At 43.1% G+C, this 16584-nt stretch overlaps 1 protein-coding gene across 2 annotated transcripts in view; it reads right to left on the reverse strand.

Annotated features, from left to right (window-relative positions):
* LOC147458933 (Peptidase family M48 family protein) overlaps positions 1-15999 on the reverse strand; it is a 97611-nt gene extending 81612 nt beyond the window's left edge. The window contains exon 1 of one of the 2 annotated variants that reach the window (XM_086510356.1): positions 15809-15996. In XM_086510356.1, the coding sequence (XP_086366482.1) occupies positions 15809-15934 (126 nt within the window). In that variant the 5' untranslated portion in view covers positions 15935-15996. Of the gene's footprint in view, positions 1-15808 lie in introns of both variants that reach the window. The other variant, XM_086510357.1, reaches the window with a different exon arrangement.
* Positions 16000-16584: the final 585 nt, after the last annotated feature.

Consider the following 16584-nt stretch of genomic DNA (forward strand, 5'->3'; position numbering starts at 1 on the left):
CTTAATCCTAGAAATCAAACTTCACACAACTTATAACGGAACACATTCTTAAGTCCTCAAGTAAGCTAAATATGAAATCGAAAAATGAATACTACTACAAACTTACGAAGAGCAAAGAACCAAACTTGACAATATGTGATCTCAACTTCACTGCTTGTCCAAACAAGAAGAATAAGATTATCACCTTTATCATGCATAGCTTGGACAACAGCTATGACATCCCTACTCACGTCGTCAATGCCCAAGAGTAGGTGCAGGTTTATATAGAGGTCATTCATGCTTTGAACGTACTCTACAAAACCAACAAGCTGAGTTTCTATCACCCTCCGGAGGTGATGGGCATACTCAGCCATGATAAAGGCTAGCAATTATCAAGCTATAGTGAAAATACTAGAAGCACTAAAGATCAAAACAACAACATACGGTGTTATTAAGTCAAACAATAAGTGGGCTTTTTAGCTCCCCACTTCTATTGAATTTACTACTGATTATCTTGAACATTCCAAAGGAAGAAACACTAAAAATAAACTTACTACGATGCAAAAATGAACGAACTTTTTTCATGATTCTTTTGAATGAGTATCCTTTTTCAACTAGTAAAGAAATAAGATGGCAAGATTGAACAACAAAAGTAGATTTACTAGAACAAAGACGAGAAAATCTAAATAGTTGAGAGCAAACGACACCGTACTTAGCTAAAAGAGAAATGTTCGAAGAAATGTGAGGCATGCGGATGATTTTTAGATTGGCATATTCTGGTTCAAGACGCTTATCATAGATATCTACTTCTAATCCCAAGGGAGTCTGAAAAATCTTAAGGTCTAAAAAGGCACAACAATCACTATTTGTGGTACAGTTAAGTTCACAAAATTCCTTGGGATAAATTCCTCCGCCTACAGAACTCGAATTCAAGTACATAAAATCTTGAAAAGAAGGAACGTCAAGGACAAAAAGATCATCTACAAAGCGTCTTACATTGCATAACTTCTGCAAAAATATTGGGCAAGTGTTAGCAAGGACAAGACGCTCCATAAAATCAAACTCATAAGTAAAAAGATAGAAATTAGCAAGAAAAACAGCACAATTGGCGCCCATAGGGATACCAATTGTTTGCTTGAAAAGAGAGTCGCCGATGGTTATATATAAATTGTCCAAAAGAAAATCTAACCAAGATATGATGTCAATGTCATCTACAATCCTGGTGAATCTCTTTCTTCCTTTGTCTACATCTACATTCTTATTTTTCAGCCATAAGAAGTCAAAGTTCAAGGCTGACTTTTCTACTAGCAATGCCTTGTACCTATCCTTCTCAAGCTTGTACGCAAAAACTTTTGAATTAAGAGACTTGACTCTAAATTTAAGGTCCTCCAAATTTAGCTTCGTGTATAGCGTTGTAAAGTCAAAAGTTTGGAGACATAAAGGAGAAGATTTCTCCTTAAGGCTTCTTAAAGAGTTCAAAAACTTTAAAACAGGAATCACACCTACTGAATCATTTAAAATCCAACTTGAATCGGTAGGTACGTCTGCTTCCTTAAGCATATTATTCCACAATTCATACGCTAGGTAAAATGGCTTTGAAACAATAACTAAGCCATTTTGAAACCTCGGTCAAAGAGGTGTTACAAGAAGCAACTATAAATCTAGGCTTTATAGGGTTCTTGTGGAACTTCCAAACGGTATATAAAAAAGGTAATTTAGGCTGACACTTGAAACCAAAAGACTTACAAAAGTCTTGATGTTTCAAGATGACCTCTTGCATTGAAAGATCACAATCACTGTAAGTCTGAGAGTTTACTTCACCTAACAAGCATTCTAAATAGAACTTTTTGCACGTAACAACAAAGTTATTAGAGCACTTATCTACATAAGAGATTACAAAATCACGATGAAATTTCCTAAGAGCATCACGATCAAAAGAAGATAAGTTGTTCCTTCCTGAAGAAACGTGAGTAGGGATGTCATAGCTGTTGTCCAAGCTATGCATGATAAAGGTGATAATCTTATTCTTCTTGTTTGGACAAGCAGTGAAGTTGAGATCACATATTGTCAAGTTTGGTTCTTTGCTCTTCGCAAGTTTGTAGTAGTATTCATTTTTCGATTTCATATTTAGATTACCTGAGGACTTAAGAATGTGTTCCGTTATAAGTTGTTGTGTGAAGTTTGATTTCTAGGATTAAGTTTTTAAGATGTCTTATCCTTTTTTTTTTTTCTTAAAGTTGAGTACTTGTTTTAAGCTAAGTAAGTTGCGTCAACTTATTTTACACATGCCTTTTCTAAAAACATTTTTAAGTTAATAATGTTTTGTTTTATCTAGTTTTGTTTCGAAGCAAACAAAGTGATTTAATTTGTTTGTTTGTTTGTTTTTGTTTTTCTCTTCTTTTCGTGTGTCCCTTGCTTTTATAGTTTTATGAGTGCTTTATTCCCTCTTATAATTCGTGAGTTCAGACTATTCTGAACTTATGAAGGTATATTTTTCAGTCAGCTAGCGGACATGCAAATCTTTTTTATTTTCGTCCGAGTGGTGACCAGCTGTTGAGCTTCATGAAGATATATTGGGAGGGTGTGCATACCCCAACAGCTACCGATCTTATACTCATGTGTGTGTCGATGTAATTTTATGTGTGTATTACTTTTATTCTTTGGTTTAAATAAACTTTTTTTTTTTTAAGTAATGGGTCTTTTTGTAATTTTGGTTGTATCCTAATTTATTGTGTAGAGCTTCTTTTCGTCTTGATTTTGGTTTGTTTGAGTGTTATGTCTTTTATTTTTTAATTTGTCTTTATTTATCTATTTGTTGATTTTTGCTTTTGAGTGTGTGTGTGTGTGTGTGTGTGTGTGTTTTGTTGTTGTAGTGAGAAAGTTATAAATCTAACTTTGTAGATTGCATGTTTTTAATAAATAATGTTTTTCTCTTAAATCTCTTAAAAAATAAAAATAACATCTTAATTTGGGTCCTTTTGATCAAGGGTTTCTTGTGCGGTTTCATGAAATATCTCTTGTGAGAGGAGAGGTTGAATAGTGATTCTAGCAAGGGATCGCGGGCACTCGATTGCACGCTATTGTCGATGATCTTTTGAGTGTAGCAGCCTTATTTAAGGACCTCACTGCTTGGCAACAGCCCTGCTATACAAATGAGGGGTGTGGCTAGCACCAATCTAGCCTTAGGATCTTTAGCCTTGAGGCGGGCGTTGATCTGAAACACTGACCTTACTACAAAAATAAAAAACACTTTTACTTCTTCTTCAGCTTCAACCAGCAATGTTGATGACTCTCAGGTACGTCTTTTCGACCCTTCTTTCTTTTCAGTAGCTAGAAGTAGTCATAATCTGTATCAAGAAAGATTTAAGTTTTTAGCTAAGTCTAATTTGAAGAATTTGCATGTTTTTGGTGATGGTCTAGGACGTCGGGGAAACGGGACCGCGCCGGCTCGTTGCAAACGGGACCTGTAGGCAAGCAAACGCATGCACAAGAAGGCAACTTGAAAACGGGACGCAAGAGGGACACGAGATTGAGGGACGCAAACGAATGATCACTATTGAAAGAAAAGTGTCGAATACAAGGGACGCGAAGATCGCATGAAAACGAGGCTCGCAAGTTGGGGGAAGTGGCACGGGCTTCCCTTATATACACCCCTGGGTTGAGAGAGCTTGACGCCCACGTCAAGCCGGGGTTTGAGAGGTGCCGATACAAAAGTTGATGCCGAGGTTTTGGGGGCGGATATTTACAAGGGGGGAGTTAGGTGTTGCACAAAAATGTCTAGCTACCTAGGGTGATGCTAGTTACAAAGTGGGGGGGGGAAGGGGGGGGGGGGACTACTCTCTGTGGTTTCCATTTAGTGTGTTGTCCTCCTCTTCAGTTGGCATGTTGTAGAAGCGCAGCACAAGGGGTCTTCCGAGTCGAAGCATGATTTCTTCAGGTACCCTACATACTACATAGCCCTTTGTACTTTTTGTTATCTGAGGCCTCAAGCTTGTCCTAAGTCCTTTAGGCTTTTTGGCTCTTGAGCCCTTGTGGCATGCACTTCTCATTTTGTATCCATCGATCATTAATGTTTTATTAGCACATTTCAGCATATATGACTCGTGTTCTTTGGTCTATTTAGTGTAAATTTATGGTCAAAGTGATGCTCTATGTGTGTGGCATATGTGTAGGTCAAAAAATGCCAAAAAAACTCTTTTTTTTTTGCCGTTCCGACCCCCGTCCCCGTTTCCTGACTTTTGCCGTCCCGTCCCCGTTCCCGACCGCGACCCGCCGTCCCATGTAACTATGGCGTTTTTACTAACGCTTTCAAGAGTTGCCAGCGTTTTCTATTTTCAGCCCATTCTGTAGCAAGTAGTCAACGTTTTCAGCATTCATGAACAACAGCAGGACCAAAATTCAGCCCTAGCGTTTTTGGTTGCAGATCAGCCCCGACGTTTTGCACCTTTACCACGACGGAAAGTCAAGGAACATTAGCGTTTTCAGTTTTCAGCAGGTAGTACCCGCAGATCAAGTCCCGAACCTCGCAGATCTCACCTTCCCGCAGCAGTTCCTCGCCGCACTGTCAGTTTCCGCAACGTTTACAGTTTCAGCCCGGAAAACGCAGATTTCAGCATCTGCGTCAGCACGTCGTCGTCGCATCGTCGCCATCAACATCGTCACCGACATAGAGTCAGAATTCAACAGATAGAAATTTGCAAATTTCAACCCATAGCGTTTTTGGACAGCAATAGAAAGATTGCAGATTTCAGCCCATAGCGTTTTTGGACAGCAGTAGAAAGATTGCAGATTTCAGCCCTTAGGTCGACTTCGTCATCACCGTCGTCATCGTCGACATAGCCTAGACTTGCATCAGTCTCATGCATACCATTTGTACCAGATAGTGCAATCATAAGTAGACCACTCTCACCGACGAGAGTGGGGCCTTCGGAGGAGGTTTTACAACGTCTCTGGTGTCGTATCTCTCTTCTCTCTATCTCTCAGTCTCATACACTTGCACACACAGTGTCCATTCACTTTGTTTGTGATCATAGCATTCTCTCATTAAGAACGGAAGGCTCTCCCTTCCATAAGAACAAAAGGAACCTTGAGCACAGTTCGGAGCACTCATCTTGAGCAAAGCGCAAACAATCATTCCACTGCACCTAACACAACTCAAGTTAGCTCAAAAAAAATTCCAAGGGTCATTCTGAAGGACATTCAGTTTGCTCTTTTTGTTAAGGAGTTAGCTTCTCCTTTCGGCTCTTTTGATCAAGGAGTTAGCTTCTTCTTTCGGCTCTTTTGATCAAGGAGTTAGCTTCTCCGTTTGTCCAAATCGGAACTCTTGATATTCCAGTGTAGTAAAATTAGCCATCACACCCAGACCGTACTGATCTGCCACGGGTGTCTTGATGCACTAAAATTACATACCCAAGCAATCTCATCCAATTAGGAATATTCGGTGGTTGGCACATCACAATGCAACACAAATGCTCACATATGCATGTTACAAAACATAGAAACATAAAGTCGCCGATGAACACTCCTCCCGCATAACCTAAGAAGGTCTAGGCCGGGAGATATTCAACGACTCCCTCATCACTCCTCCTGTATAACCTCATCGCTCCTCCCGTATAACCTAAAAAGGTCCGGGCCGAGGCATTTTACAATCAAACGTCCCCCAGACCGCAGCCTGCGTCGTTTGGAGGTGCTGAGAGTAACCACTGCTTAGACTTCTTAATACTCCTCCCGCATAACCATCCAGGTCCGGGCCGGGAGTCACAACAACAATACTCCCCTCGTAAATAACCACAAGGAACCGGGCCATGAGTATGAACACGCATTCTCAAACATCATTTCTCACTACTCCACCCGGGAGTAAACTTATGAATCATTGAAACCAGTATTACAACCAACAATTCAAATGGGCACCAAGACAGATTCAAAACAGATACCATGCATTTCAAACAAATTCCAATCAGGATCACCAAACAAGTTCTCAAACAGATTTCAAACTTAAAAAGCAATCTCGACATCAGTCGAGCTCGAAAAGTCGACTGACTTTCCAACCTGAAACCTCAAATAAATTTCAGAAGTCTCTGGTTTGCTCAGTCTGCTCTTTTGTGGGACCCGTATGCTTTCAGTAAAGCACACGCCTGATGCTCTGATACCACTGTCACAAGACAAGCACCACGTGCCAATAGAAAAGAACAGACTGAACAGACTTTTAGCACTTCAATAACAACTGAACTGAGAGAGAGAGAGAGAGAGAGAGAGAGAGAGAAGACACGCGACAAGGAGTGGCAAAATTCCACCCCAAAGAGTATTGTCCCCAAACCTTGGCGCCCCTTTCGGTGTTTCTTTATATTGCATCAACTCAGTACAAGCCAGTACTCCAGACTCTGCACCTTCTCCATGAAGCATGCCAGAGAATGAGCCCTAACCTCATATTTAAAGGCCCTTGGCCTAAAAAGCAGTTACAATGAAAAGCCTTAAAACTCAAAAGCTTCTGGTCCAAAAGCAATGCCAAAAAGCTGCCAGCGTAATTTACGGAAATCCGTACAGCCTACCACGTCATCAACCAGCGAAAAAGGGAAAATCCGTACAGTTCTGCCACGTCAGCACTGCCAACGTGAAAAGCAGAAATCCGTACAGTTCTACCACGTCAGCAGTTTGTTACATAGATCATTGGCTTCCCAGAAAAATCTCGTCCCATAAGGAGTCTCATTCCAGACTGGAGCTCTTGATATCCTCGATCGTTGGGTTCCCCATCAAAATCTCATCCAATAAGGAGTATTCAGTGGTTGGCACATCATTATGCAACACAAATGCTCACATATACATGTTACAAGACATAGAAACATAAAGCCGCCAATGAACACTCCCCCCGCATATAACCACAAGGGTCCTGGCCATGAGCTGCTCGACGACTCCCTCATCACCCCTCCTACAAATAACCTAAAAAGGTCCAAGCCATGAGATATAGAGGCCTTTTACAACCAAACACTCCCCAGACCGCAGCTTGAGTCATTTGGAGGTGCTGAGAGTAACCACTGCTTATACTTCTTAATACTCTCCCTGTAAATAACCATCCACGTTTGGGCCATGAGTAACAACAATACTCCCCCCGTAAATAACCACAAGGGTCCGACGGGTCCGGGCCACGAGTAAAAACATCACTTTTCAAACATTCAATACTCCCCTCGTAAATAACCACAAGGGTCCGGTCCGAGCCATGAGTATGAGCAAGCATTCTCAAACATCATTTCTCACTACTCCACCCAGGAGTAAGATAAAACACTATTAAAGCCAGAGTCAAACAATTCAAATTGGTACCAAGCCACGTTCAAAACGGATACATCCATTTCAAACAAATGGACCACCAAACAAGTTCTCAAACAGAACTCAAACTTAAAAAGCACTTGCACCAAGATTAGAGTTAGATTTCTTCTATAAGGTTGTAGCCTAAGCTCTTGAATAGTCGAAACAAGCCTCGACAAACAATGTTCCTGTGGCGGTGACGGTAGCCCCAAGATATACCAATCACATTGGACCTCCAAGGTTATCAATTTGAAAAAAACACCTGTTGAGAGATGTCGAGAAATTTCAAGTTTTAATCTGCTAGGGTTTCGGTGGCAAGTCTTCAAGATACCCCACTCTGCAAGAAGCTGCAATCCGCAAGAAGATGTCATAAGGCATGTAACTTCGGGCAAAAATTTTCATGAAAGCTTGCCAAGTCCTTGGAGTGTGCGGCTTGGTAGCTATAGACTCTCGCCATTGCATGGCAGTACCTCTGAGAAAAACAATGGTTTGAAAAATCTTGATCCTTCTCTTGGAAGTGATCTTTATTGTTTATGCCTTATAAGACAGAGCAATGAAGGCGGAAGTACGCCCAATGCGCGATGGAGTAAGGGTGCAGTGGCTAATAAGTCCGGGGTCGAGGCACGAAGATATATGCCACATCATCATCTTCTACGCTTTGTGTGTGTGTTGGTCCCGCTTTAATTTAATCTCTCTAGGTCACTTGGTCCCCATCGAACAAGGTCCCATAAGTTGGTGGGAACTCTTCTTTAAAAATATGCCACTCGAGAAGACTTTATAAGTTGAGGTGTGCACGTTGGCTCCATTCTTTAGTGGCTTGACACGTCAGCAGTTTGTGACATCAACAATCTCTCTCTCTCTCTCTCTCTCTCTCTCTCTCTCTCTCTCTCTCTCTCTCTCTCTCTCTCTCTCTCTCTCTCTCTCTAGTATTCGGTATTTAGCCATTGTATTAGCATTTGTGCAAGTAATCAAAGCGAGTACTTGCTCTAACAACAAAGAAAGGGGGCCCTTGAAGGTGGTAGGGACATGACACGCACTGTCAGCTCTCTTCTCCCTCTCTTTGCCGCTCTCTTTCATTGTGTTCAATTCACTTTCTTTCAAGTAAAGTAAAGTGACCTTGTGTTTGTGCAAAGTACTCGATCCGAGTTCAAATCCTTAAACCCTTCCATTGCACCTGAAACCAACATGGCAAGGTAAAATTTTGAACCAAGGCTTCGCCACGACAGCAATACCCTCGAGCAATTTCATCTCTACCAAGCTACATATGAAAGCCAAACCGGGTACTAAAAACCTAATAGGCCAACCTCCAAGAGCAAGAATGAAAGTGATGGAAGAATAAAACCACCGTAGCCAAAAAAGACAAGAAAAGTCTTCTATTAAAATAAACATCTCAAGGGCACAATTTCTACCGCCAATCACCACAAAATAGATGATCCCAAAACATCCATACAATGTACAAAAATGACAAAGACTATTTCTTGGTTCTCAATCTCTTACATCTTCTAACATACACATTTTCATCATGTTCAACAGGTGGAAAACCCTCCTTGTCACGCGACACATCCAACCCTATGTGTCCGTGGAGAAGCGACAGCATGACTAGGGTTCAGTTCAGTCAAGTCAATCTAGAATAGGAAGTATTCTGGCACTTTTGTGAGTCTATTCGTAGACCGTGCATGCCCAGGCACTTAGATTAGATGCATATCCTCTGGTTGCACACAGCACGATCATCAACATTACCATCAGGAGCATTTTCCAGTGCGCAGAACCTATTTTCCCTATTTTTGACATTTTTCACTTATTCTTTTAAGTGACTTTTGTTGGAAACAAAGTAGGGCAAATTTACCAAGCACATATATAAGGAAAACCTAGCGCTAGCTTTTCTGGCAGAAGAGGAGCAAAGTGCACAGGCAAGGACACTTGCAACAGGCGTCTCCCTCTCCCTCTCCCTCTCAAGCAAGAACCAACCCTTTCAGCCTGGCGTTTTTCAGCCCTAAAGCATCAGCGATTCCACCCCTGCAGATCAGCGTTTTGCTACAGCCAATTCAGCGTTTCAAAGGCCTGCAGACATCAGCGTTTTCCAGCCATAGACTTCAGCATTTTTGGCTAGAAAGACCAGCAAATTCAGCAAGTAAAAAGGCAGCAGATCCAGCAATTCCAATACAGCGTTTTTTAGCATACAAAGTCACAGTAGCAGATAGCGTCGTCGTCGTCGTCCTCGCAACATACAGTTTTCGGCCATAGCATCACTTAGACTTGCATCAGCACTTGTACCAAATTGTGCAATCAATAGTAGACCACTCTCGCCATCGAGAGTGGGGCCCTTGGAGGAGGGTTTGACAACTTCCCGGTGTCGTATTCTCTTCTCTCTCTATCTCTCAGTCTCAGCACCTTCACGCACAGTATCTATTCACTTTGTTTGTGATCACTTGCACTCTCTCATTAGGGGAACGGAAGGCTCTCCCTTCTGTAAGTAAAAGGAACCTTGAGCATGATCGGATCACTCATCTTGAGCAAAGTTCAAGATTCACTTCCGCTGCACCTTACATTGGTATCAAAGCTTTGGCAGTGTTTTGTATCACTCAAGGAAAGAACCACAAGAATTTATTTTTTTTGCTTGTTGCGGTCGCACGTAACCCAAGTCCTCTTGGGCGTGTCGATTCCTAATCGTGTTTTTGAAGAGTGACAGGAAACCGAAGAAAGAAGGGCTTGTCCAGCCTCCCCTTGTGCCTCTTTTCACTCATTGAGAGCGGACCGTGCACTTAGCAACCGGCCAATCGACATGAGGTGGGAAAAAGCAACCTTAGTGTGAGCGCAAGGCTGCCAAGGATGCGCCGCGGAAAAGAGCAGAACTCGGGTGAAGAGAAGATCCTTCTCTAACACAAATTGCAAGCTAAAGAAGAACCTCAAGACCCGCAAGAACCTCAAGAACCCCAAGAACCAGAACCCCCAAGAACCCAAGTTCCTAGTGACCTTAAGAACCCAAGACCACAAGAACCCACGACTTCAGTGGATGGTCATCACTTGAAGCGGAATGGATACTTCGCTTGGAGGTGATGAGTATGAGAGAGGCGAAGAAGAATTTTCCCCACCAGGAGGTTTTTCCGACCCTCCCCCTTCCCCATCTACGCCAAGGATTGCACTAACTCCTATGGAGGAGTTGATGCAGTTGTTTATGGACAGGAGGTTAGGACGCGAAGCAAGAAAAGCAAAAAAGAATGGCCGACTTTGAGCGTGAGCATGAGCGTGAGCATGAGCGTGCGCGCTTGGAGGCCGCAGAAAGAAAAGCAGAAATAGAGCGTGAACACGAAGAAAGAATGGCAGCCATAGAGCGTGAGCATGAGCAAGCACGCTTGGAAGCCAAAGCACGAGAAGCAAAGTTGGATCGCAAGAACAAAGAAAGAGAAGCAGAATTTGATCCCGAGATCAAAGACAGACAAGCAGCATTTGATCGCGAGAACAAAGCAAGACAAGCAATGAACAATCGACTGCAAGAGTTGTTGCGACTCTTTTCTCATGTGCAGGCACAGATGCAAGAGGATCAAGAAAAGGAGACTCTTTCAGTCTTTTCTTCTCCAAAGCATGACACACATGATTTGCATGATAATGATAAGCATGACGATTTGCATGATCAAGATGTGATTATTCACAAGCATGATGCTTTGCATGATCAAGATGTGCTTTCTCACGAGCATGATGATTTGTATGACCATTATGTGATTGTTCACAAGAATGATGTGTTAGTTGATACTTTCTCTAGTGAAGCTAACCTCATTGCAGAGTCGATCAATCACGAAGAACCGATCTTGACTCTCGAGTCGAGGTCCAAAGAACCCCCTCAGGAAGAACCCATCTTGGCTCTCGAGCCTAGGTCCAAAGAACCCCCTCAGGAAGAATCGATCTTGGCTCTAGAGCCTAGGTTCAAGGAACCCTCACAGGAAGTACTATGTGTTTGAATAATTAGTCAGCACGCATTGTACGAGTGTTCAATTCGTGATCGTTTCCTGTATTTTAGTCAACGTCTTTATGTGATCCCTTTTCCTAGGCATGACATATTGTACGTTGAGCACAATTCACTCATGGATGAGCACGGATGTATGCGGATTTCTCATGAAAAGATGAAATGTTTGCATTCAAGGAAGTCACATTCCATGTCTCTTCCTTGGCACAACACAATCGAAGAAAGAGCACAAGAAAGATTGAGCATCAAGCATGGGTATGTCCATTGTGATTTTTGCCACAGTTGATTGCTTTAGATCAGAAACACAGATTCAATCTCATTGTTAGCGTGTGTGGTGAATAGTTTGGCACTCCGTCTATTTGTTAATCTACATTGCATGCACAGTCTTTGAGGAAGACGAGATTTTTTCCAGTCACTTTACATGGAATGGGTATGTTCATGTTTTTGTGTTGGAAGTGGTTTCAGGAATTTTCAGCCTCGGAGATTCTTGAAGAAGGTAGACGCGTGACTATAGACGAAGTTGAAGCATTGAAGGAGCCACAAAAGACTTTGTGTCGCTTTCGGCGCGGCCTAAAGAAGCAAACGTTGCAGACCTTTATGAAGTTCAAGTACCGCACAACCCACACATGAGAGTGGGCCGGCAAAGAGTCCTTTCCAGGATTCCGGATTGCTATTGGCGATCTTCCTCGACGCCTTACAGTTCGGTACCAGTACCTCACTTTGAAAAGGAGGGGATGTCACGTGACACATCCAACCCTATGTGTCCATGGACAAGCTACAGCATGACCAGGGTTCAGTTCAGTCAAGTCAGTCTAGAATAGGAAGTATTCTGGCACTTTTGTGAGTCTGTTCGCAGACCGTGCATGCCCATTAGATTAGATGCATATCCTTTGGTTGCACACAGCACGATCATCAACATTACCATCAGAATCCATCAAGAGCATTTTCCAGTGCGCAGAACCCATTTTCCCTATTTTTGACATTTTTCACTTATTCTTTTAAGTGACTTTTGTTGGAAACAAAGTGGCAAATTTACCAAGGAAATATATAAGGAAAACCTAGCGCTAGCTTTTTTGGTAGAAGAAGAGGAAAGTGCACAGGCAAGGACACTTGCAACAGGCGTCTCCCTCTCCCTCTCCCTCTCAAGCAAGTACCAACCCTTTCAGCCTGGCGTTTTTCAGCTCTAAAGCATCAGCAATTCCACCCCTGCAGATCAGCGTTTTGCTCAGCCAATTCAGCGTTTCAAAGGCTTGCAGACATCAGCGTTTTCCAGCCATAGACTTCAGCTTTTTTGGCTAGAAAGACCAGCAAATTCAGTAAGTAAAAAGGCAGCAGATCCAGCGATTCCAAGCAAGAAAGACAGCGTTTTTTGCATACAAAGTCACAGTAGTAGATAGCGGCGGCGGCGGCGGCGGCGTCGTCGTCGTCGTCGCCGTCGTCCTCGCAGCATACAGTTTTCGGCCATAGCATTACTTAGACTTGCATCAACACTTGTACCAGATTGTGCAATCAATAGTAGACCACTCTCGCCATCGAGAGTGGGGCCCTTGGAGGAGGGTTTGACAACTTCCCGGTGTCGTATTCTCTTCTCTCTCTATCTCTCAATCTCAGCACCTTCACGCACAGTGTCTATTCACTTTGTTTGTGATCACTTGCACTCTCTCATTAAGGGAACGGAAGGCTCTCCCTTCCGTAAGTAAAAGGAACCTTGAGCACGATAGGATCACTCATATTTAGCAAAGTTCAACATTCACTTCTGCTGCACCTTACACATCTTATACTAAGTCATGAGTACAATAAGAGGAATATCATCCATATTTGAACTAAGTGAAGATGAAGCCTGAAGAGTTCAAGATGAAGATGAAACCTGAAGAGGTGGCCCTTGTGGAGGATGTTTGCGCCTATAAACTGCCTAAGTGGCGGCAAGTCTGTCTAACTCTGTTGCCTTCTTCCTCCTTTGCTTCTCCTCTCCTCGCTCTCTCAACCTCTAAGCTAAAGATACCTCTTTCTACCTGCCCTATGACTTTGTCTGTTGTCTTTGCTCCAAATCTCTCCTAATGCATCCGCCTTCCATACGACCAAGGTCCAGCTCTACCACAATAGACAAAACAGTGTCTTGGTAAACCAATAAAGAAAACCCATTGTCATATATCATCTCCATGAATAGTATGTAAAGAGATGAATCGCGGAGGATACTTCACAAGGGAGGAGTGAAGAATCGATATGAGAGTGGACGTGTATACACCATCGGACATGGCATCGCCCTCACCCAACGTAACACAAAGACTACTACCTATCTCTATACTATGTAACTAGAACTCAAGTAATAGTCTTCGAAATAGTGTAGCTTCAAGACCCTCGCCAAAGCTGGCTATATCCATCCCCAGCCTCTATCTGACTAGATAACAATGACCTCTGCTCAAGCCGAGGGGCCTATGCGCCAATGCTAAACTAGCCTCATCCAATGTCTCAAGCATAGTTACCCGGAACGCGGAACGGGAATGGCGACGAGATCCCCGCAGAACGGGGGAACGGCTAGGGGTCCGGAATGGGAACGGCGCGGAACGGGAGGTATAAAAAACACCCAAATAGTGCATTTTTTAGCTCCTTGTGTTCAAATACAAAGCGTATTAGAGTGCTTTGACTCTAATACTCACAAAAAACTCGTTTTGAAGACCATTCAACCTTGCTATGACTAGATGATGAGAGAGAGAGAGAGAGAGAGAGAGAGTAAGTGAGTGAGAGGGAGAGACTCGAGAGAGTGAGAGGGAGAGGTAGAGATTTGAGAGAGTGGGAGGGAGAGGAAGAGAGCTTGAAGGCTTGAAGCCTTGAGCCTTGAGAGAGTGAGTCTTGAGAGTGTGAGAGGGAGAGAGCTTGAGCCTTGAGGATTAGCTTGTGGAGAGAAAGGGGGAGGGGGGTGCATTTTATGAGTCCTTGAGGCCTTGCACACTTCAAAAAGAAGCCCAAACATTTACTTCAATTTTTTCAATTTTTGCCAAATTTGTTTGTAGCCGTTGGCCGTTCCAGGGGCATTCCGGAACGTTTCTGGGGCGTTCTGGAACGGCCGTTCCGGTTTGCACTGGCCACCCGGAACGTCAGACGTTCCGGGACGTTTCGGAATGTTCGGGAAGGGAACTGCCCCCCGGAACGCCGGAACGAGGGCTAGGGGGCGTTCCCCGGTAACTCTTGTCTCAAGCTCAAGCCTATAGCGTCCTCTCCTGAGCAGGGAGACCATCACAATTCAAAGGAGAGACATACACATATGCACAAGTGTGTAAGTGTGTGTGTGTGTGTAGATAGATGCAACACTCTTTGGCACATGCATAAATCAGATATTTGGTGGAGAAGGTTTCTATCTGCATTATGGGAAAGCCGTTTGCCACTGAAGGAGCGTTTGTTTCTTTGGCGTTGTTTACTTGGTGTGCTCCCGGTGGGTACCTTTCTTAGGATGCACCATATCCGCCCTTCATCCTGTGTCCGTTGGTCATCTGCCAAGGAGGATGTTTGTCACCTCTTGTGGGATTGTTGTATTACTCGAGACTTTCTTCGTCGGGTATCTACGTGTATGCGGCTCCGTTTTCCCACGACGGTCTTCCATAAACGGTTTTGGGCTTTTGGTATCTTCTCACCGGCGTTGCAACGCTTTGCAATCTTCTTTGGGCTTACTGAAGCCTGTGGCAACAGCGTAATGGCCATATGTTCCATCGAATTCATGCAGATCCCTGCCTTTCTTCAAACTTTCCCTTAAGCAGTCTTTACGGTTGGCCTTGGAAGTTGGTGATATCACTACAGAGATACATCAGCTTCCTTATGAATGCTTTTAGCTGTTTTGTACAGTCGAACACTTTTGTGTCCTTCGCTTGTACTTCATCTTTTTGGTGGGTTTTCCTCTCTTTGAGGTTTCCCACAGATAGATAAATCAAATTGATTTACAAAAAAAAGTGTGTCTCTAGAGAGAGAGAGAGAGAGAGAGTTTTTTACACAGCATGTGAATCAATAATAAAGCAATATATCTACCCCACATGACAATTGTTAGGCCACAAACAGAAGATTGTGGGTGTTATCAATAGAGAATATATCCTTGATCATAGGAAGGTTGCAATGACACAAGAATTTAACCACCTTTGTAAGCAAGCAACAAGCATCTGTTTTTAGTAGTACATCTAATTATTGATCAATAACTATTATCATCAATACTGGAGGTCTTCAACATGAAAAAATTTATGTTGTATGGTTTAGCCACCCCAAAGTCACACATGGCCAAATGTTCAAAATCACACTGTAAAGATGGACGTGGAAATGAGATCTCTAGTACAAAAAGTGAAGATTATTTTTCAGAGATCTTGTATTTCATCGTTGTCGCCCATCTCTTTCTCAAACTGGGATCGAATGAATGCATTGCAACGCCCGGTAACAAAGCAACTTTTGTGAAGACTAAAACTGCTGGTGATTTGGTGACGACCCAATTATATGTGAAGCAAAAGTACCACCAAATTCAAGCCAGTTGCCCCTCCCTCTCTCTCTCTCTCTCTCTCTCTCTCTCTCTCTCTCTCACAATAGCGGTCCTACCATGGAAGAGCGGGATGGACAAGCAAGAGATGCCTGGATGAAGTTAACATTAGGCGCAAAGCATCCCACTCTCTGAACATCGGAGGGAGCTCTGATGATGTCCGGCATCCATTTCGCTGTAAACATGTTGGCAGCGCAGGTTGCACCACAAAGGTCAGGCAATCGCAATGGACAAATCTACGAGATAGTCGCCTAAAATATCTCTTAAGTAAGTGGAAAATCGTTACTCTACATACCGTAAGGCTCAGTTGTCCACCGACCACCTACAATTTGGAGACTCCCAAACCATGGGATCGACAGCCCAGAAGGCCACCGCTGAATCTCTGCCGCCAATCCCAAGATTAGTGAAAAAAACTAATCTTGGAGTGATTTGAACCCTCGTTAACGAGATGTGAGCCCAACGCCCTAACCATCAAGCATGTGCGTTTATAATTTCAAAACACTAATGTTGAGATTAAAAAAACTAATATCAGGATCCCACTATTAGTTTTAACAAATTGACAATTGAAATTTGATAGTAGCCTCGATTTGAATATGGGCCATTGATCCCATGGTTTGCACCCTGTTGCACATATAGATTAGCCCCCACTCCCCCCTTCTCAAGACCTCCATGCAGTGTACTTTTCAGCGCAGGATGCAAGCTGCTCAAAACCTCATCTTCCAGTACAAACCATCCGTCACTCATTAGCTAACAATTAGATTTTCTCTCCCAAGGTCTAGCTTGCCATCGTCCTTTGTAAGCGAGGGTGGTGAAGGCAAGTTAAATCCTGGAAAGT

Source organism: Adiantum capillus-veneris, chromosome 4, assembly GCF_014529385.1.
Source record: "Adiantum capillus-veneris isolate H3 chromosome 4, ASM1452938v2, whole genome shotgun sequence".
Classification (NCBI taxonomy): domain Eukaryota; kingdom Viridiplantae; phylum Streptophyta; class Polypodiopsida; order Polypodiales; family Pteridaceae; genus Adiantum; species Adiantum capillus-veneris.